Source organism: Curcuma longa, unplaced genomic scaffold (genome assembly GCF_044706935.1).
Source record: "Curcuma longa cultivar G26 ecotype Majalengka, Jawa Barat unplaced genomic scaffold, ITB_CL_G26_1.1 utg2646_np1212_2152390_RagTag, whole genome shotgun sequence".
NCBI lineage: Eukaryota > Viridiplantae > Streptophyta > Magnoliopsida > Zingiberales > Zingiberaceae > Curcuma > Curcuma longa.
Genome location: NW_027435599.1, coordinates 39,525 through 63,109, shown reverse-complemented (window position 1 = coordinate 63,109; position 23,585 = coordinate 39,525). Strand labels below are relative to the sequence as shown.

Here is a 23,585-nt window from a genome sequence, read left to right as displayed (position 1 = left end):
TATGTTATTTTATTAGAATATATATTTATTTCGTAAAGAATAATTCATGTTGTCAAAATATATAAAAGGGGTTAGGATCGGGGCGATTTTTGATTTCTTTTTCTCTGGGTTTCTGGGTGAGAATCGGGGATGAGGATAGCATTTTGTTTGTCTACTGTGTTGTGTCACCAGGTCTGTTTCGCAGCATCAATTACTTGATCATCTTGCAATTTTGTAGGATTTGATGATGCGTTATTGTCCGTTCGTTATGTTGCAGAACAAGGTTTTGATCTTTAGGTAGACCCTTTCTAGGGTATTGAAAAAATAAAGTTGATATAGTTTGGATTCTTGTGATCGTTTAATTCCGAGATATTATATGTTCTTGATAAGATTGAACATTAGGTGCTCTTTTTAAGTTCTTTTCTGTGGAGCATCAAGACTTCATTCTTTCTGGAAATCTAAGTTACTTTGAAAACTATTCGGTTGCATAAGATACTGATTTTTAAGTTAACTAATTATCTTCTGATGGGCCTTTATGTGGTCGCCAGTGACTGAGTCAATGGTTAATGCTGGTACCGAGCATGCAATAAATGATCTCTCTGCAAGGATAGAAACTAAACTTCAAGACCGAGGCTTATGGACTTCGTTGGAGGGGAAACACGTGGAAAAACAGAGCTTTTTCTGCAAGAACGAGCTGATTTAATTGCTTGTACTAAATCTGTTGATGCATCTACAGAAATTGATTTGGTTATGGAATTAGATATGGATGGTGCACTCGTGGAGAAGGAAACTGATAGCACACTCACGGAGATGCAAATGGATAATCAAATGACTGTGACAATGAGAGTTAACTCAGGATTTGTTAATCCATTTTGGGAACAAAATTTGGCTGAGAAATCTGACAAGGCTAATGGTATGTCCTTGGAGGAGAAATCTAATTGCACAACCAGGGATGACAAAACTGATGGCACACTTATGGAGATGCAAACGGATAATCAAATGACTGTGACAATGAGAGTTGACTCAGGATCTATTCATCCATTTTTGGAACATAGTTTGGTTGAGAATTTTGAGAAAACCGATGATACACTGTTGGAAAAGAAAAATGTTGGCACACTACCAGAGAAGGCAATTAATGATACTCTCTTAGTCATTCAAACAGAAAGCTGTGCCTCTGAATCTTTCCAGGCATCTGTAGATAACTATTTGGTTGAGAAATCAGATAATATTAGTTACACACCATTGGTGACACAAGCTCATAGAACACTATTTGAGATGCAAACTGATCTGATTCTGATGAGTAGACAAATTGATGATAATGCTACTGTGCCAGCTGCACCCATGGAAATTGATTCAGATAAAAGAAGTATTATAGACCTCAAAACTGGAGAAATGGAAGAGGCTGTGGCTCCACTGTCTCAGAATAATATAGGAACAGTAGATGCAGGACCAGTAGAAGCTTCCAGTACCTCATTTAGCATTGTACCCTACTCCGATGGCGATTGTGGTACTGAGGAAGAACAAGCTGCTTTTTTGAAGGAGCTGGAGGATTTCTACTGGGAACGGAAGATGAAATTCAAACCACCTAAATTTTATGGTGAACTAGTAAATTGTCTCAAGTAAGTTTAGGTAGCTTTTATTTTATGTTTCTTGATGTTTCTGCAACATTCAAACTGCAAAGAAGTGTGTCTTGTTTTCTTTGGCAGGTTGTGGAGAGTAGTTACTAGATTGGGTGGTTATGATCAGGTATTTGTACGTTTTCCATCAAGTGGGTTTTCCTCCTGGAGCCTCTAGTGCATACTTCTGTCTATGAGTTAAGAGAGATTGGTACACAAAGATAGGAGTTACTTCTAAATTTTGTTTCTTAGTGCTGCATAGATTGCAGTTAGTCATATTATGTTATTTCTTAGGATTTTTTTTTTTCAGCTTTGGGTAGAATAAGAAATTGGTTTGATAAGCATTGAACAATTGAGTTTTTGAGAACTTAATTAATAATTTAGACATTGTCAGACACTCTAATTGGCATACAAAATCAATGTGAATTAACAAGATAAGCAAATGAATAGATCTTTTCAGGCTTCATAGTAGCGTTAAGTCATACCTATTTCACTGAACTTGCGTCTGGCGCCAAGAATGAATTCCTAACTGTTCTTTTTTCAACTGCATAATATGTTCAGGGTGACTTACATGGATATTATCCCTTGTTGAATTCTATGAAAGGCTATACAATTATTAATATTCAATTCAATTCAATAGGACTTACTGATTTGTTTGCTTATGGGACCCATGAAATGGATATATAGGAATCCAAATCTGCTGAATCACTCATGTTATGATCTTCTACATCCTAGGTTTCCCCGTTCCGTCATCTGGCTTATGTTCTTCATGTAGCATTCAGATCGAATGACTCTATGAAATTATGTCGATACTTCCACATATTATGGGTAACGTAGGAGACATCTCTCTTTTTCCCCGGGGGTATCTTAATTACCACTGCTTAGCTTTCAATTCGCCTCTAACCATCAAATTAAATGTGATCTCTTTCCCCCATATACTCTGTTTTTGATAATGGGAATCTAGGATCTAGAAAGTTATAGCGGTGGAATATATTAGTACTAACTCAGTTTAAGACAATAAATGAACATAATATCTAGGCTAAATTGTCTACAGTTTATATATTTGATAAGTATGTGGATGGTTGATGCTACAGTTTCAAATCTACAAAAGTTACTACTACCGATGTAACAAGACATGTATGTTATTTATATTTATATATATTTGCACCACCTGTGGCTTTTTGTTTTTATACAACTTTAGTTTATGCTGAAGTTTGTTGCTTCCTAACATAGAATTTGTATCCTATCAAAAGCATGGATCTTTTGAACTAACTCTGCACTATTTAGTTGCATTAAAGTCTGCCTTTGCTAATTGTCTGACAGCTGATTTACTTCTGTCAGGTGACAGCATGCAGGTTTTGGCGTCGAGTTGGAGAGTCTTTTAATCCTCCAAAGTGAGATTTCCTGTACCTTATCTTAATTTATCATTCTCTTTCCTTAAAGTTAGATAATGGTGGGTAATTTAGAAAGCTGATTAGTTGCTTGATTTGGAGGACTGATGTTATTGAATAGATGAAGTCACATTTTCCACTTTACCAGTTTCATGGAAGTACTTGGCTTTGTATGACTAGAAATTAAAGAATTCTTCGAGCACTGGCTGTCATAGTTTACCAATTTCATTAGTAAAAATTATTAAAATAGAATTAACAGACAGAAGAACATCAATTCTGAATTGTTAGTTAGTTTCTTGATAATATCCTTTTAGCTTTGACTTCCCACTTAAGTAATTTCTTCCCCCAAAAGTATGATACAGAAATTTATTTTTTATCTTCATATTAATTAGTTATTTCTTTGGTTTTAGCTAAACTATTAGTTTAGTTTATTTTCATGCAAGGAAATGCTGAAAAGTCAATAGCCTAGATGTTTTTATGCTCATTTTAATATCCCTTTTTTACGACATTCCTTAGAGGAAACATGGATGCTAATTCAGAAGTTCTTTGTTGCTGCACCACCTATAAAAGCTATTTTTTCCCCTTACAGGATGACACTACTATATTAATGAATGCCTTAATGCAGGAATTGTACAAGCATTTCTTGGTCATTTCGAAATTTTTATGAGAAGGTAACTGCATTTGGTTAATGTGTACGTCAAATATTTGATCATCATATTTTCTAGATATTTTGTCATCTATTTTGGTATCAGGATCTACTACAGAGTGGCTGAGCAATGAGCATGATTAATTGTTATGGATATAGAGATGCTCTATATTTTAATATTAGAATCTTACACTTCACAATGAAATTGATGTATATTAATATTTGTAACTTTGATTTCACGAGTACTTGTTTGCATCAAGATGGATATGTGTATTTGTTTTCTTCCATAATAACACTATTTATTGAAAATCATAGAGAAAATATACATGAATTTTCATTTTAATCAGTATACATGACACTTCTATTTTGTTGTCTTTAATTGTGCATTTCTAAGCGGGTCTTAAGTAGGTAGGTACATGAATGTATAATAGAAGTTTTCAACAATGAGGTTTTTATTGATTTCATTTCCTATGGATGCATCATCATTAGTATTTACCATGTAAAGAGTAGTTCCATAACTCATTATATGTGTAGGATATTGTATATTATGGCAAAGTCTGCACAGAACTATCTTGTTATATTAGGTAAGCTGTGGGATTAAAAATAAATGGTTTCTCATCTCCAGTGCATCTATGTGGTGTTTAACATTGATTCTTCAGGTCTATACTTCGGGTAATTTGTTTCATTCTCATGGTTTGCCCTTGTGTAATATATTATTTCCTCTAGTGCAGACATCCATCCTTGGTTAGCTTTTGCTTGTATTGTGTATTATCATCCTATAGTGATTTATATTCTATGGTGATATAGTGATGTCTGATGTCCTAAAGTACATATCTCTTATTTCCAAGATCTATGGAGATAGTTGTAACTTCAGCTGATTAAATATGAGTGAGGTTAAGACATTGCTCTTAGTTCCTTCATTAGCTTCAGTTTAGTATCGAGTTCGTAATGCACTCTAGCTTTTAATTGTATATTGTCTTGTTTTGCACTTTGAATCACAATCCCAATGCAAAATGCCTTTTTTTTGGGTTAATCGGATCATCTTCTCTCCTTTTCACTTTGTAATTCATTTTTTTATTGCTTACTGTAATGGTTTTCAATAACTTTCTAGTTTAAATACTCTCTTCTCTTCTCATTTGATTACTATAAAATCTAAAATTTTACATATGCTGTGCCAAAGGAAATTTGGCAATATTATCCTTTTATTTAAAAAATAGAGGTATATATTCCTTATGAAGTAGTTTTCCCCTGATGGCAGTATAAAAATGAAATAAAAATTACAAAAAATATTTTTTTTTAGAAAGTCATGCAAGAGAAGGATTTGTGTGGTATGGGTTGTGCACATAAATTGCCCAAAATTGAGTGGTTTGTATGGTAATCTTTGTGTGGACTAGGTACATACAAGGTTTGAAATTTCAAATCGTATCGGACGATATAGTCGAAAATTTTCATTCCGCTGAGGCACTGACATCGGCACCGGCACAGCGCCGGCACAGGTATTCCGGTCGGGGAACGTCTCCGGAGGTGCCGCCCGAGGTCGGCGACGCCGCCGGAGGCCCCGCCCGAGGCCGGTGATGCCGTCGGTGACGATGCTGTCGACGAAGCCCGGTGACGCTCCGTGCGTGAACAGATCGTACGTTGTCCGCGATTTTTCTTTTTTTTTAACTTAGGATTTAATTAGGTTTTAATAATCAATTTTTAGCTATAGTTCAAAGTTATAGTTCGGGATAATTTAAATAGGCTTTATTAAAATCTATAAAATTATTTTTAAATATTATATTAAATTTTTTATTTTAATTAATATATTTTATATTTTAAAAATACCGGAACTATACCGGCACGGTACGATATAGTACCGAAACTGTATCGTTCCGGTCCAGAATCGAAACTCCGGCAAGGCTCGATATTTTAAACCTTGGGTACATACAACCTGCCCTAAGTGTAGATTTCGTACCTTGATTTATATTTTCTGCATACCTATTTGGCCCGAATAGAGTGATTGTGGTAGATCATTATGTTTTATGTACCATATAATCAACATCAATCATAGAATTTTGTCAAGATGTTTTAGCAGTAATTTTTATTTACTTCATTTTTCATGTGTGTTAGAATACAATCATTTATTATTATTATTATTATTATTGCTGCACTGTTTTTTTTTATTGAATTCTGAGTTTTTGCCATGTGCAGACACTCTTTGAGTACGAGAAGCACAAGATTCAAACTGGTGAATTCAAAACTCCTATGGTAAATCTTTCCAGTTTTGCCAGCTATGACAATCAGGTATGTCCTATTTTGTGTTGTCCAAAAGCAATGCATTGTAATCCTCTAGATAAAGGATCCCTATCTATTCTTTCTATTCGTTCAAAGTCTTGGTATAATATTACTACCACAATGCATGATCTAGGTTTGGCATAAAGAGCATTGCTCTGTGCTGTTCATTGCTGTTTATATAGCATTATATAAGCAACTATTACAAGCCTCAAATCCGCACTGTTTGTGGTTGCCTAGATGTGTCTTATTTTTATTTTTTACCACATAAATAGGCAAGAAAACCAGATGGAACTACCTTGATAATGATGATCCTTTTTCAAGTTTGTGCTTTCTTGTTAACATGATCTTCTAGAAGACTATAATAGATCTTATGCTATGAATGTTATCACCATATGCTTCAATTTTTTTTCATCTTTAACTTTACTTTTAAGCGCTTGAGAATATTACTAATGATAAGCTTTGCATATTGAGATAAGCCATGTAGCTAATCCTGAGGCATTGAAACTAATAAGGCTTGTCGTTGTTTGGTGTTTGAACTCAGTGACCGGGCCTAAAAGATGTTTCTTGTTACAAAAGATTTATAAACCGTGAACTGCATTTTAATGTATATTTACAGTTCTCTGAAGTTTTGTTTAAAAAAATCCAATTTTGTTAATTGGGCATTGTATTTTCTGCTATGAAGTAGGGTTGACAATATTGGACATGGCACAATGATCCTACCTGACATGATTGGACAGAAACATGATTAACAGATAGAAGATCCAGATGACAACACAACACTATTATGATAAATGGGTTGACTTGATCCATTTAATAAACAATTTGTTTTGTTGACAAAAACTTTAATAACAATTTTCATTATGTAAATTTACTCTTAAGGAAGTGCAGCTAATATTACATCTTTTACATTTTTTAATAAAAAGATTTTATATTATTTTATAAGGTAAAATTCAAAAGGACGCTTTTTTTTTATTGGAATCGTCAAAAAGTCGTCCTTTTTCATTTATTATCAAACTAGTGTCCCATTCCGCCTCAACCCATTTTTATTTCCGAAGATATCCTTTTTCTTCATTTAAATTATTTCATTTCTATTTTGTTTGTTCACCTCCAGATAAATACAGCAGTAGTTTGTATTCATATATCAGTAATATAAATAGTTGTTGGCCCAGAGATCTGATTACTGGATGGTCTCACTCACAATACCTAACATTTAAATAAGCAATTTCTATTAGATTACCGTATTGCCCCAGTGACGATTTGATCCTATGCGTTCATGGTTCTAGCGTCTCATTATAGGTGGGTGTAAACCAAGCGTCAGGTTCTGTTGGAGGTAAAAGGGACGCTGCAGCGCAAGCAATGGAGGTGTGGTTTCCTGAGCAGCTACTTGATACAAAGGAGGCTGGGGATCCAATGGCTATGGTATTCTCTGTCGTTTTTAGGTTTTCCCTCCATATATTGACTTACTCTTTTTGTTTTTCTAGGACAATAATTTTACCCCCTTTTCTATGAAGGATAAACAAGGTTTGTTCCTAATTCTTCTCATCACTCTCCTCAAGAATCTTTGATTTACTCATCTATCTAGACTTTATTCAGGCAAATTGAAGAAGAGAAAGCCTCCGCCTACCCTAGAACTATTTGGAAGAGATGCAATGACTGCTCCTGTTAACACACAGTTATGTTTGTTTTAGAATGAATTTTGTTTTTCATGTTTATTAGAAGCTTTATGTCTAACATTGCTGAACATTCTATATATACTTTTATTTTGCCTGTACATCAAACTTTAGTTGCAGGTCAATCTATTAATGTAGCTTTCCGCTTTGTTGTTTTTTGTTCCAAAAATTATTTTATAACTGAAATAGAGATGATTCCATGCCCTGCTAAAATCTATCATAAACATCTGCAATTTATTTACTTCAAGCTTGAAATTACTGAGCTAAATACCCTTAACGCTGCATTTTGCACTTCTGCGAGAATATCTTCCTTTCGTACTTTAGAGCATTTGATTGGTTAAATATACTCCCCAACTACCCATAAGAGTTTGTCACCCTTTCCCATTAACATCCACGATGGATACTCAGATGATAAATTGATAATGCCAATAAACTGTGTTATATGCCTCTGTCATGACAGCATCCAATTCAAATAACAGAAAAATCACTTGGTTTCCCAATTCCAAGTATGAGAACTGGCATACTTTTCAAAGAGGGAAATGATGCTATGTTTTTCCCTGCCAATGTCAGTGATCAATTCAATCATGTATGAGTTACTTGCCAGCAACGAAGATGTGTATTGCACTGAGTGCACTCTCAATAATTGCATTCGGTTTATTCTTAACTATAGTTTGAGTTTGCAGTTAGTGTGTTACAACTTTAATTGATTTGAGAATCAAAAGAATTCTCATAGGAGTTGATCCATTCCAGTCCAAAGTAATAGATATTGATTTATTTAAATTGTAATCATCCAAGGAGTCTTAGTTCTTTGCTCAGAAGATGATATATTAGGTTTCTTTGTGCAGAGGGGTTGTTATGGTTGATGATGTTGGTTCTCCTGCTGACTGGGTGACGATAAATGTTCAGAAGAAAGTATGTTCATGCTTTTCATCTGTTTCTCATGATCTTCTGTGTGATTGACTAAAAAATGACTTATAAGGAGCCGTTATGATGTGCTCTTTGTTGTTAATATTGGTTTCTGCAGAACGACTTCTTTGAAATCTACGCTCTAATTCCTGGGCTTTTACGTGAAGAGGTACAGGATACCATTCTTCTCATTCTTCCTGAGACTTTTTAGATTTTTGATTTGAAATCCTATATATATGTATATATATAACACATATTTGATAGGTTATCTTGCTCTTTTTTATGTGTTCAGGTTCAAGTTCAGTCAGAACCTTCAGGCCGTTTGATCATATCCGGTAAGCCAGAGCATCCTGATAATCCATGGGGTGTGACCCCCTTTAAAAAGGTCAGTGTACATTTTAAATTCTCGTGGTCTCTGTTTGAGCCTTCTCCTCCAATACTGCCAACTTAGCTGTTAGATTTGTGTTCTTAGTTTCGGTCACGACCGAGTTTTTGGATGATCATACATTTTCTTCTGTGTTTGTGAGAAAATTTAAGGGAGAGTGATGAAATTCAGACCAGAGCCTAAAACTATAAGAGCAATTCGCCATTTCTAAAATTTATGATTTACATCTGTTATTTGATTTAACCTGGTTAATGCTGTGCATTTCATTTTTGTTTTATATCGAATTCTCGCAGGTAATAACACTGCCCACACGGATTGACCCGTATCAAACATCTGCTGTAGTGACCTTGCATGGCCAGCTATATGTTCGTGCGCCCATCGACTTCTCAGATACATGAAGTTGCCTTCCCGAATAGCCTCAACATAACTAACCGTCTTATATGAAACAAACTGGACTGCTTACTACAAGTTTTGACATTTGTTCGTATTCTCCGTCATCAAAATCAGTTACTAGAGCCGAGATTTCTTTTGCTGTTCAAATTGATGCATTTGGAGTACCTGCTCCAGTTTAGTTCTTAGGTTAAAGGTGAGTGAAGATTTTCAGTGTCACTCCGCTAACATAGATGTAGTAAACTTGTCATCGCGATCACCATCCTTGTATTCATCAGTTTTTTTTTTTTATTGTGATTGACATTGTAGAAGATTATTGGTTCTCGAACCAATTTAAATAGTTTTCATATTCTGCGTGCTTCTCTTTGGTTTGTGTTAATCTACGTTTGTGCATTTAGTGGGATAGAACTGGCGTTAAGGACTCACGATCATGCACCCTCTCTTTTTCATATAAATTTTAAATTAGATTTTGTACATAAAATACTTAAATTGTTTTTAAATTTAATATCATATAGTTTGTGAACAAACTAAATATAATTTAGTAAAAGTTAAAAATAAAATTTGACAGGATTTTTAATTACTTATATAATATTATATTTAGTAACACTTATAATATGTTTAATCATGTAATTTGTTGTCATTTATAATATAAATGTAAGGTGGTAGTACTTATTTACGATTTAATGTTATTTTATAATTAAACTTAATATTTTAAAATTTTGCACATAATTATTGTAGTAGTTATTGGTAGTATTTACAATTCAATTTTATAGCATTTAGAAGGTAATATAAGAGTATTTATAAATATAATTTAATATTAAAAATAATATTTTTAAATTTATGCTAACTATTTTAGTATATGTGTATAAGTAGAAACGTACATACCAGCCATTTGCATTTAACGAGTACCGCGACCACATTTGAAAACAGGAAATATTTTCAACAAAAATTAAGTAAATAAATTGCCGATATATATTTTTTCTTGGAGTACCCCACTTAAAAACAGAACAAAGGTACACTAACCGAAGGTGAACTTACCTACTTCATGAAGTGAAAGAAAAAGTCGCGATTTTCTTTTTTTTGATAAAAAATCAAATAAAAAGGTATGGGTATGTTTGCTTGTACTCACAAGCGGTGACGGCACTTGACAATAAGGAAAAAGTTACACTGACGAATTTTTTTTCTGTCAAAAATCAATTAACAAAACCTGCCGGTATATTTGCTTTACTCGTATGCGCAGACTGAAAACCAAGGAAAAAAATTACAGTGACTGCAGGGTATACTTACCGCCTTCAAAAAGGTCCCAATTTTTTCCCGCCAAAAATCAAGTGGGAAGTATATTTACCTCTCTCTTGAAATCGGAAAAAAAAAATCCAAAAATCAGTAGGGAAGTATAAAAAAAAGTCCAATTTTGTTTTTTCCGCCAACAATGAATAAAAAAAGCTGCCGGTGTATGTTTGCTTATATCCACATCCGAATCCTAAGGTCTGAGCGCCGTACGATCCCAAACACTCGTATAACCTAAATCCAAGTACCGAATACCGTACCCATCCCTTCTTCTGGCTACTTTTTGGGCTTCTTAATTGACTCTATACTTACAACTTATTACGATTTACGAGGGTATCAAGTATAAGCTAGACTAAACTCCCACTGAGAAAAACTCCATTTGATTAATTCTTCATAATAAATCTTTTAATAAAATATATTTATCTAAAAAGTAACTAATAAAAAACTCTTACTATTCTTTGTTGAATATTTCAATAAATCTATTACGGGGTTACCTACTCTTCAACTTGAAATGTTTCAAGGCTAGGTTTCTTAGCCATATTATTGTGTTTCGCCATCCAATATTATATGGCGAAATATAATTAAAAGGGAATATTTACTCAATATTTATTATAGCAATAGGATCAGAACTAATAGCAAGTCAATAACAACTTCGGCAACTGCGCGAATCTCAAAAGGAGTTCGTGTTCTAGGATCACGACCAATTGCAGGTGCTACTGGTCCAGATCGCTAAAATAAATATTGAAAAAATATTCCCTTTTTAAATGTTGGTGGTATGAAATACCATCCATTTGACCACGTCTCGTCTGATCATTCCACGTCCAGCCCTGAGGTAAAGTTGAGTTAATTTCTGTGAAATAAATATTATTAGATAAAAATTGATTGAAATTTCAATGAAATCGAAAAAAAAATTTCCTATAATGATCAAGAGTAATAATAAATAGCATGAAAAGTTAGCATGAAGGACACAAACATGAAAGTGGGACCTCTGCAGGGTGAGAGGCTTCCTTGTATCTTTCATGCTAACTTTTCATGATATCTATCATTAGTCAATGATCAATTACATCTTCCTCACTCTATTCTGCTCGCTCTGTTTCATATCACGTATCACGGCTCCTTTTATTCCATATCACGGTTTATCGAGTGGCCCCCACTTTCAGGAAGGGAATTAGCGCTTCCCAGTTTCGACGCGTCATCAAAGTTTCCACGCCATCAATTAAATAGTTTGAGGGACGTCATCTATTAAGTTATGGTGGTGGTGGTGTTTGCTAGGACTAGTAGCTATACAGCTGTATAACCGTGATATACTCTCCATGAAGAGTCCTCCTACAGGCCACCGAGCCATCGATGACTCCAACGGAACTCCGCCGCCCTTGGTTCCCATGAACAACCCTAGTCCTGTACTCCACCGAGTCATATGCATCCCCATCCACACCGAGCCAATACCCCCTGGGCCCTGCCGGTATATTTGCTTATACGTGCATGCAGTGACCACACTCGAAAATAAGTAAAAAGATACCGTGACCGACGTTGGCTTACCTCCCTTTTGAAATCGGGAAAAAGGTCCTTTTTTCTGTCAAAAATCGATAAAAAACAAATGCGGGTAGGTTATACTCACGTGCGGTGATCACATTTGAAAACAAGGAAAAAACAATACAGCTGCCTCATGCCGGCTCACCTCCTTGTTCGTGTTTGGAAAAAAGTCTCAAATTTTTTTGTTGGTCAAAAATTAATTTAAAAAACCTGACGGTATATATGCTTATGCCGTCATGCAGTGACCAAACTTGAAAATGAAGGAAAACAAATACAGCGGAATACCTCCTCTTCGGATCAGGACCAATCACAGCTGCTTATTGGTCCAGATCCTAGGGCTAAAATAAATATTGAGAAAATATTTTATTTTTAAATGTTGGTGGGAATAGTAGGAAATAAAATCTTGGTGCTATCGAATAACCATTCATTCCACCGTGTCCACTTCTTGTTCCATTCCACCGTGGTCACATTCCGGAGTCGAGAATTCTGATTGCTTTCCTCCATCTATTCCTCACGCCATCTATTAAATATATTGAGGGGCGTCATCAAAGTTTTGACGCCATCTATTAACTTGGAAGAAGTGGATGAGCGCGCCATCTATTAACTTGAAGAAGTGGGTGGGCGAGCTATGGCTAGTAGCTATATAACCCTGCTCTTATTGCAATGAATAGTCCTCCAACAGGTTACCGAGCCATCGACGACTCCGACGAAACTCCGCCGCCGTCCGTTCCCATGAACACTTTGCCTTCTATACGCCCCCGAGCCATCGACACTCCCATGAACACTTTGCCTTCTATACGCCCCCGAGCCATCGACACTCCCATGAACAACCCTAGGCCTGTACTCCACCGAATCATATTCATCCACTTCCACACCGAGCCAATACCTCCTGTTGCCGCCGCCGCCGTCGACAGGTTCTTCAAGCGCATGATCAAGAAGAGCGACGCGTTCACACTCGGCCTCTTCTTCGCCTCCTTCGGGCTTCTATACTTCTTCCTGAAGAACCCATACTCGGGTGACCACTTCGCCATCGCTTTGGGTTTAAGACTCATCGTCCTCATCATCACCGGCTTCCTCTACTCATATTCCTGCTTCAGCGACGTCGGCCCGGAGTTCCTGAAGGTGCAGGTGACGGTGCTGGTCTTCTGTGTGGGGCTCCTTCTGTTAGCTATGTTCCTCACTCGCCACAGCTGATTCCGCTCAAGTTCCTCATATATACCGACAATCGTCGCAATAGTACGTGGGTATTCTATTATTTATCATATTTTTTTCTCTTCTACTAGGATAAATATAATTCAAACGACATGATAACCCATCAGTTTATCTACTGCTCTAGCTACCATGAAAAAGGATTCGAAGCTGCTCATTCCTTCTACTCCTTGGTGATTGTCGGCCTGCTAAACAAGTGTAATTTCTTTGTTTTTATGCCTTTGAAGTTCGAACGATCGATGTTGCTTTTTGTTATGCAGTGTGTGTTGTATGCATGCATCAATTTTAATGATCAAGTTTATGTATATTGCTTTTTGTTGTTGCCTCCCTCTTATAATTTAAGTAGTATTTACAATTCAATTTTTTCCCATTAAAAAATCAATAAAAAAAGGCTGCCTATGTTTGCTTATATCATCCACATGCATTTGCTGTACTCCGACATGAAAAAAAGACCGTCAATATTTTCGGCACAGTGCGGTGACCGCACTTGGAAACCAGAAAAAGGTACATCACCGAGATATACTGTAACCTCCTTCCTGAAGTCGGAAAAAAGGTCCCAACTTTTTATTTTCGCCAAAAAAAAGTTTATTTTCGCCAAATTCTCAACAAAAAAAAAATTGTCGATATGTGTTTTCTTACATCCACGCGCGGTGACTATACCAGGTCAGGCAAAGGTGAACCACGGAGGTGTCAAGGTCGGAGGCGATTTTTAAGATAAAACAAATCTGAATTGATAAAAAAATCGAAAAATTCAAATCAATTATACAAATTTTTTTATCTGAAAAAAAGATTAGGATGGAACTTCGGATTTTTAAAACCTTCAATAAATGCTTTGTATTAGTAATCTCAGGTTTTAATTTTTTAATATAAATTTATAGAACTTTTTTATAAGAATTTTACTCTTAAAAATTCATATTTTACAAAATTAAAGTTCACGTTTGCTAAATTCAAAAAATAAAAAACTTATCAATGTGTACACTTTAAAAAATTGTAATAAAATGCAATTTTTTAAAAAGAAATAAATCATTCAAATTCTTTTTATTAATCGAAAGAAAATATTTACTTCACTCTGATTTAGGATACAAAAATAATTTTAGCAGTGCACAAATTTATTGCTTCCTTGAATCTAAAATAAATTAATCAAAGCGTTTACAGCTTTGCAGTTGTAAAATTTTGGCTATGAAATCCAAATAATCTTTTGAGATTTTGGAACAAAATGAAGATCCTAACATAAAAGATGGCACTTGAGGCTTGATGTTCAGATGTTTAAAATAATTAACTGGTATTTTAGGTTGATATTAAAAAACAATAAATTGACAAGAATATTTAATTGAAAAAACTAGGTTGATACTATTTAATGATAATTTTTTAAAGAAACTTTAATAACCTTTATTCAAGACAATATGAATTGCTAGTTCTATGATAGTATGAAAACAAATAACACAACCTACTTATAACAAGATCAACAGTAGAACATACAAATCTGCAGCTCTATAATACTAGAAACGAAAATAAAAAGATAGTAAACAAAATCTGTGAGGAGCAAAGATGAGTGATACTAATACAAGATTAAGGATAATAATTACTTGTGCTAAAAACAAGATGGCAAACCATATGCAACTGCAAAACCCAATTACACAAGCAGAAAACAATGATCCAGAATGACACCAACCAAAACATGCCAACCAAACTTAGTGTGGATGATGCCACTGAGGATGAATATGCACAAGCTACAAGATCAAAAATAGAATCTTCAATGCCTCTACAGCAGTAATGAACACTGAGACTTATGTTCCTCAGAAGCTACTGCCCCAGTGCAAAGTTTCATTTCATGGCCTCTGCTACAAATTTTTTTGGCATCCTTTCACCAGTTCCTAGCATCTGTGGGTTGTCTAACATTGGAATTGATCTCCTTCTGTAACATTATAAACGGATCTTTTACAAAACTATTACATGCATTGAACAAGTGTTTACCACCAATGAACGGCTACTATTAGGAGGTGTAATTAGGTAGGCATTAATAAAATAATGGAAGCACACATCAAAATATTCATTTTTATGAACATCAATTTCAACACGTGAATCCTCCAGTTAATGGCTGAAAACAAACATTAGAGAACTTACCTTACAAGATTTCAAAAGTGCAGAAAGAAATGATCTGAAAATTTCAATTGACTTGCGAAGTGAAGTTCTTTCCCAATCTGTTATATAAAAGAGAGGGAAAAAAGAGGATTTAGACAGAAATGCAATTACAATCGTGCCTTGTGATTTTCTCAGGAATAGCAGCTTTCAAGCACAAACAAACAATAGATAAGTCATAAATAAATGCATTTGCTTATTAGTGGACACGAACCTTCTTCCGACTCGGATCTCCTATTACTCATGTTAAGCTCTTCAATAAGCTGCAATGTTACAACAAATTAATTGTATTAGAGAATGAAAAAGTCATTTTAAGAGCTATAAACCAAAACACATTGCACATACAAAGGGTAGCAGACCATGCCCAGCAGGACTGCCCAATTTTATTATTTAAAAAAAAATCATGAAAAAAATACAATAGTGAAAGGGCCACCTCTGTGGAGATAAGCTGTAAGAGAAAAAGTCAAGTGAAATTTTGAATAAGGTAAACTTGAGTGCCAACAGTTTGATCATGAGCCCTAAATGCAAGAGTTGATAGCTGCATTTGTATTTGATTAAAAGCAAAATCAATTGGGGTTTGATTCCTCAGCACTTTTAGTTATGTAAGAATAATAAAAATCATGTTTGGTTGTTCTACTGATATATTGACTCTATGGCTAAAGATAATCATAGACAAAACTAAAAGGATGATGGTAGTATTTGACGTCTTGTACAAAGATTAGAAATTGTATGCGAATGCATATAGAAGCTACCTGAGAAAGTGTTGGTACGGTGGTAGGATCAAAATCATCACAATCATTGGGATCAATAGGCACACATAAACGCCCTATAAAAACACAAATATTAAACATAAACATACATCATGCATGTGATGTCCGCAATAAATACCACTGGTACAAAGAAAATAAAATTAGAAAAAGGATTAAAAATTGCCTCTGGAAGTATGGAAAGAAAGTTCCATCCAAACCTGTCTTAGGATGCACACAGAAAGGTGCTTTTAGCAAATGGTTCATGTGTTTTGATACCTGACAAGTGACAACCACAAATATATATTAAAAAAAGCAAAGATAAATGTGAAACACAAAATAAAAAGAGTTCGAACAAAAATACCTCCATGTCAAGTCTAGGATATGTGTATGTAAAAATAATCTCTTCCACACACCGCCGTAGCCCCTGAGCCTGAGGCACATAGATGGATCACATCAAAACATCTGAAGTTAATTTTGAGCCCTAAATAGAAGTTACAAAGGCCTTAACCCCACAATTTTTATTGATCCAATTTTTAGTATAGCAAGAAGTCTGCCTTTATAATAATTTCAAGACAAATGGCATCCCTGGTGAACTAGGGTCCCTTTGGAAACAAGATATGAGAAGAATTAATAAACAGAAACTTACAGTACCTTAAACTTTCTAAGAAAATAGACTTTTTTGTAACTAGAATGGTGGTTAGAAAAGAACAATCAACCATTGATTCAAAGAATTGAAACTCACATACCCATATTCCTTGCATATATATGTGTATGTGTGTATTCCTAAAGTTCCTTTTAAATACTCATCCACCCTTAGTTTCACATGTACATACTCATTTAGAAAGCATTGGAATTCAATTTGTCCTAAAAGACTTTAGTCCACCCACTTAGGATTATTATTTTAACCTGAATGCCTTGTTTGCCTCTATATAGTCGGTGTTATATAAACCTTGAATTTTCTTTCTCCAGTATTATCAACATGAGTTTAAAAAAGTGTACTTTTTTGTATTATCATTTTCATATTTGACTTTTGAAAAGAGCAGAAATAAAATGCATTAATGACCAAATTGACAGTTGTTTGGCTGGTTTTGCCATAAACTTTATAATGCTAAATCAAAAGTTAAAATAGATCAAGTAACCAATTTATGATACACTTGACAAAAAAATAATGAAAACTTTGACCTTGTGCTTCCCAGATTGTAGCACATGCTTTAACTGTTCCCAACGAGAAACATTAACATCTTCCTTTGAAATGGAAGATCTTCTATTTCCTTGCCATTTGTCAAGAAGCTCAGAAGCAATAGCTGGGAAGAAAAACAATATCAGAACGAAAATAAATAAATACAGTTCATATATAATTGTACAATATCCCACTCCAAGACAAGGGGCATGCCCATTTTTTACTCACAATCATCAGGTATGATTTGGAGAATCTTCTGAAATCGGTCTTCAGATGCAAATAATTTCTGGCTAAGAAGCAACTTCTTTTCAAAGGAATCCTTCAAAACCTCTGTATAAGATCGTCTAAACAAAGAGAACATTCTCACAAATAAATTTAAGAGGAACCAATCACAGACATAAATGTACAGTTATCCAAATCAACATACGCAAGAAAAGGATGAAGAACTGCTCCAGTTAAATTTACTTTCTTAGCATTATTTTCACCACCCTGAACCAGTGCATTGTCAGAAATACAGAATTGCAGATTACAAAACAAATGCATACCATAAATGTAACATAATACAACAAATGACCTTATTAACATGGAAGTATTCAGCAATTGATGCTCGTTGCTCATCTCTAAGCCTTGAAAGTTTTGTTTGAAAGAAAGTATATTAGCAACTAAATTGCTTTTAAAGAAAAATTTTAACTGATGCATACAGGAAAATTTCCCTTACCTTCTGGCTCTTCCATCACAAACCCAACAATGGACACCACGGCGACCACTATATACCCATAGGATGTGATTGAAACCAAAATCCTCTGCAAAAATTTGGCATAAATCATTATAGAAGATTCAATAGCAAGATATTTAGCAGCTTGTGACTGACATACAATCTTGTGATCCAATAATTCAGACCTCTAAGACTCATGTCTAAAACCTTGATAGCAACATTCATTAAAGGCCAGCAATCCAAGCATACATCAGCTCCTGAGCAACAGTACCGGACATCATCATAATCTGACATGTCCTGTTGGGGATATGCAATTATGCATATTAGGTAGTTGACTTAGCAAAGCCGTATATGTAAACATTGTCTGAATCTTATGGGCTTACAATGTCAAAAACAAGCTCCCTTTCAATTGGCGAAAATACATTATTCCCACCGTGTGCATATGCACGCCTTTTTGCAGGCTGCAGAAAACAATATACAACAGTAAGTGAACTATAAATTACTAATATGCCAAGCTTATATTTATTTCTCAAAGGAGTTTGGTTTATACATCAACAGTATACACAGGTCCAATATCAATCTTAAAAGGACACTTCTCTCTAATTGAACTCTCCATGTCGACAACATTATTAAACGACAGGAATCGAAGATATATATCATTCTCCAAAGTGAATGAAAATTCTCTCCTGCCAAAGTAGGACTGATCACAAGCGGGATGTTTTCCATCTGCAAAGAGAACATGAAACATGTTTAGACAAGAATGAACTACCTGGATTATGTTCATAATCAGTTGTCACATACCATTTCCATAAGATAGCCATCTATAAATATCAGCATAAGGAAAAAGCTTTCCTGACACCAAATGAAAATGCACATTATCACTTGAATAAATGTATACGATAAAATTTATAAGGAAAATGAATCAAGTTCGTATAAAGAGTTAAGGCAGAATGTTCAGCAATTGAAGGATAGGAAACAACTGTATTATATACATTGAAAAACATTTTGTCCAGTTATCAAATTATAAGAGTTTAATATAATAATGAATCGTAATGATTATATATGTTGAAAGAGAAATCTACAGAAACATAATTACACAAAAAAAAAGAATGGCAAAGTGCAAAAAAAAATATATAAAATTTTGATTGTAAATGAAATCATAATATGTTGTATATCAAACACATTAATTCACACAACCAAGGTTGGGAGAAATTGAGGTCACAATATCAAGCCAATGCCACTTTGAAGTTTTCCTGAATTTTGTCTCACCACACAAATGTGGGTGGAAATGAAAAGATGGCAAGTTCTTTGAGTCACCCTATGATTATATCCTTTGAAAAAAAAATTATATTATATCCATATAATTTTTTTCACTTTGGCCACCTTACATATCTAATATATTGATACTCACAATATGCATTCCTCTTTAGCAACACCCAACTCGCCTTGTCTCCACTGCCATCACACACAAAACCACGTTATCCATAAAGTATTCTACAGGTATTGAATTTACTTCCATTCCAAGTAAACAAAGGAATGAACACTTCAAAATAATTTTCTATTCTTATAAGTAAACAATATATTAGAATGGGAGCCTTGGTGCAACGGTTAAATTGCTACCGCATGACTTTGTGATCACGAGTTAGAGTCTTGCAATGCAAGATAAGACTGCATACAACAAACCCATATGATCCGACCCTTCCTGGCTCCCCGCATTGACAGAAGTATCATGCACCAAACTGCCCTTTATAAGGTAAACAATATATAAGAAAAATTAACACTTCTCCAACCATATACTTTTCGTCTTTTTTATACCTTATGTTACACATGCTCAAGTGCAACTATCTAGGCAACACAACTATTGAGCCAAATATCAAATACAATTGTTACTAAGTGAGGGCACATAAAAAAAGGTCCAAATTCAGGACTTGATTACAGGAATACACAAATCTACTATAGCACATAAATCTAAAATATTGCTGAAGTGAATCTATTAACTAAAATAACATGGCTTAAGTTAATACTTGTCTAGTAAAATATATTTCAAGTCATAAATTGTAAGATAGATGTGTGAGCTATAATATCAAGAATATGATCAATAAATTACTTATCAATTAATTAGGTATTAGTTAATCAATTAGGCAATAATTTATAATTATTGATCAATTAGGTATCAATTAATCAGTTAATAATATATTGAATATGTTATTAGCAACATATCCTAATTCTACCATTAACCTATCTCCATCCCTTGCATAGTGATATCACACCTTTTTCCTCTCCCTCTTGTCTAGGGCCACACCACTTTGATGCTAGCCTTCCCAAATGATGCAAGCTACAGGCAAAGCTTGGCAAGAAGTGAGTTTCCTCCTGTGCCTCTTCTTTCCCTTGTTGGATTTTTAACTCTTGTCTTGCCAACCAATATCAACCTTCTCCATGCAATATAAGTCGCATGCAAAGCCCCAGGGGAGGCAGGCTTTCTCATCTGCTTCTTCTCCTTAATGAGTGCAGGCATTTGGACTCATTTTTCCATACTCGTATCATTGTCATGTCATGTCATGCACATATGGGTTCAGGAAGGAGAAGACAAATCAAAGTAAGGGATTCTATAACTTATATCCAAACTACTCTCTCCTCACATGTGAAAAAAAACCCTCAACGCTGCAACTATGATGATGAACTAAGATGCCACAGACATCTCTATTAAAGAATAACTTTAAAACCTGAAAAATTAAAACAAGCATGTTGCTGCAGCCGCATAAAAAAATTACATTGAGGAAAGAAAGAAAGAGAAAAGGACATTGAATAACCCAAAATTTATTTCCATATAAACTTTTGCAAAGAATATGAAACCATAAGTATAAATACAAATAAAGCAAATAAGGGAGGTATCTTTCTAAGCTAGAAGGACAACGGTCGAGATAACTTACCATAATACACTTTTAGATAGTCCTCAGAAAATCCATCTGGAACAATTTTTTGCAGCCGATCTGAATCATGCTGGTCAATTTGCATCTTATCTTCTACCAAATTTTCATCTTTACTCATGGTAACAAGCAAGCTGCTGAGAGTAACATAGACAGCTAACAATTAAGTAATGCAACAGATTTTAAATCCAAGAAATGGGCAATGTTAAATATTTGCTTCAATGTATTGGGAAGCTCAATTGAAATAGTAAGTAGCAAAGTCATCGTTCTCATTCTCCAATAATCAAGGACCATGAAGGCATGCTCTATATATAAATATCCACTATCAAGTTCTTACACGACTGAAAGCGTTTGTGAACATGAGTACAAAAATATCACCCAAATGACACAAGTACAATATGAAAAAAAAAAAAAAACTGAGGAAATCTTCAAATCACCAAACGAACACAATGTCCTTCGGTCAATCCTCCCAGCAAAATCCAATTCGAAACACACTAGAGATCTAAACACCCTCTTCTCCAGGCCTTCAAGTGGCAAGAGAAAGGAAGTCAAGTAGAAATTTTTAGGTAGGGAAAGCAACATGAGTAAAATGAACAACATAAAGTGCACAAGCAAAATAATATTTTGACAAAAACAAGCAGAATCTTATGCTGCAATACATATACAATATGAAAAAAAAACAAACTGAGGAAATCTTCAAATTACCAAACGAACACAATGTCCTCCTTAGGGCAATCCTCCCAGCAAAATCCAATTCCAAACACACTAGAGATCCAAACACCCACTCTTCTCCAGGCCTTAAAGTGGCAAGAGAAAGGAAGTCAAGTACAAAAATTTTTAGGTAGGGAAAGCAACATGAGTAAAATGAACAACATAAAGTGCACAAGCAAAATAATAATTTGACAAAAACAAGCAGAATCTTATACTGCAATACATATAAAATAAGATGAGAAAGGTTGAACTCATTCATAAGTGTTGCCCATACACTCTCTTATACTGTAATAGTGAGTAGCACAATGTGCATGCTCCACATGAGTGTGACTACAAACAATATCTCGAGTCCACCCTCACCAAACAATGAATGCATGATTAACCAAAGGAAAAAAGCAATAAAGCAAAACTGAACCGGCACAAAGGAAAAAGAAATTAAACAAAAAAAAGGAAAAAGAAATTGAACAAAAAAGAGGAGAGGAGGAGAGGAAGAGGTTACCGGTACGATCGCGTTGGCTGCTGCGGGCGACGAGTGGTCGCTGATGGCGGGCGATGGTCGGCAGCGGTGAGCGGGCCGCGGGTGGGCGCAGATGGCAGGTGGTCGCGGGGGTGAAAACTTCAGGCAAAACAAAAACCTAATCCAAATGTACAAAGAACATAAAAAGACGGCTTCACAGCCATAGAAAGAGAGGATAATTCCATCCAAGTGGCCAAAACAAAAACCTAATCCAAATCTACAGCCAATGTATATCTTCATGCTAAAGAAAACAAAAACAAACCAGTGAAGAACCAATTTACGCTGAAATTAGCCACAATAACCCAGACAAACCAATGTAGATGAAAGAAGAAGGCTTGCCTTCCGATTCTACAAGATCAATCCTCGCACAACTCGGTTGCTGGGGATGAAAAATGACGAGAAGAAAATGCTTTAGAATGAAATTAGGCAAAAGAATCCAAAACAACAGGCACGCACTGAAAATGGAGAAGGAAACCTGGAGGCTGCTGCTCGGTCACTGCCGTCTGCGCGAAAGGGAGAGACGAGATGCGAGGGACCGCCGATATCACTCGCGCGAACAGAAGAAGGAACTCGGGGATCTGCTCCCGGAACACATCAGAAGAGGAAGAATCGGAAGACGGTTCTGCCAAAGGTAGAGGGCGGCGGTGCTGAGGCGAAACCGCGAAAGAGCGGGAGAAAAGCGTTCGCGCGCGGGAAGAGAAATGGGAGAGGAGAGTGCGAGAAGCTTCCAGGGTTTGAAGTGACCGACAACCTAAAACCAATCAGCTGGACCAAGTAAATTGAACCGGTTCAAATTGGTTCAGTTAAAATTCCTCTAAATTGAATCCTAATTCAATCCGACCCGAAGTGAAAAGCAATACACTTGCTAAACATCTATACCGTGAAAGTATCATATAATTCGAAAAATATCGCTTTAAAATAATAAAAATTTTAAAATATAAATGATGAATAAAAAAAAATGATAGTGTGTTGAGGAGGGTTATCGAGATAAAGTAGGAAACCAATAGATAAGTGGCAGAACGCTTAATAATCCAAAGAATTCGAGAAGGAAAGGGTAAATCAGAAGACTAATGATAGATTAAAAAGTCGAAATTAATAAATATAAATAAAAAATATATGTATTAACACTATAATTAACTATTAAATACATAATCAATTTAACTATAAATACAAATTAAAAATAATAATAATAATGTATACCAATTATATTTTATTAATAATTTATTGTTTGTGTGCCTACCTCAGATCACCTCCCTATGTTACCTACTCAAAACCTTATCCATCTCATACGCTCGTTCACACTGTACAACGGAACATCCATAACCCAGCTCGTAAAGCTGCCTCAAAAGACGATTTTAAAC

The 23,585-nt window shown here is 35.0% G+C and overlaps 2 protein-coding genes across 2 annotated transcripts; one reads left to right on the top strand and one right to left on the bottom strand.

Moving 5' to 3' along the window:
- Positions 1–623: 623 nt before the first annotated feature.
- Positions 624–9,544, top strand: LOC141820063 (AT-rich interactive domain-containing protein 6-like). The gene is made up of 12 exons (XM_074707346.1): positions 624–1,598; positions 1,686–1,725; positions 2,937–2,989; positions 3,612–3,657; positions 5,823–5,915; positions 7,203–7,325; positions 7,388–7,427; positions 7,500–7,578; positions 8,422–8,488; positions 8,601–8,651; positions 8,775–8,867; positions 9,161–9,544. The coding sequence occupies exons 1-12, from the start codon at positions 730–732 to the stop codon at positions 9,263–9,265; spliced, it is 1,659 nt and encodes a 552-aa protein (XP_074563447.1). The 5' UTR covers positions 624–729; the 3' UTR covers positions 9,266–9,544.
- Positions 9,545–14,976: 5,432 nt separating this feature from the next.
- On the bottom strand, positions 14,977–22,249 carry LOC141820057 (uncharacterized). Its single transcript, XM_074707338.1, has 17 exons — positions 22,207–22,249; positions 21,000–21,130; positions 18,871–18,921; positions 18,620–18,795; positions 18,453–18,530; positions 18,255–18,366; positions 18,073–18,157; positions 17,929–17,980; positions 17,782–17,843; positions 17,583–17,698; positions 17,357–17,478; positions 16,536–16,604; positions 16,393–16,450; positions 16,178–16,251; positions 15,640–15,688; positions 15,411–15,487; positions 14,977–15,201 (listed from the first exon to the last, which is right to left on the bottom strand). The coding sequence occupies exons 2-17, from the start codon at positions 21,115–21,117 to the stop codon at positions 15,151–15,153; spliced, it is 1,350 nt and encodes a 449-aa protein (XP_074563439.1). The 5' UTR covers positions 21,118–21,130; positions 22,207–22,249; the 3' UTR covers positions 14,977–15,150.
- Positions 22,250–23,585: the final 1,336 nt, after the last annotated feature.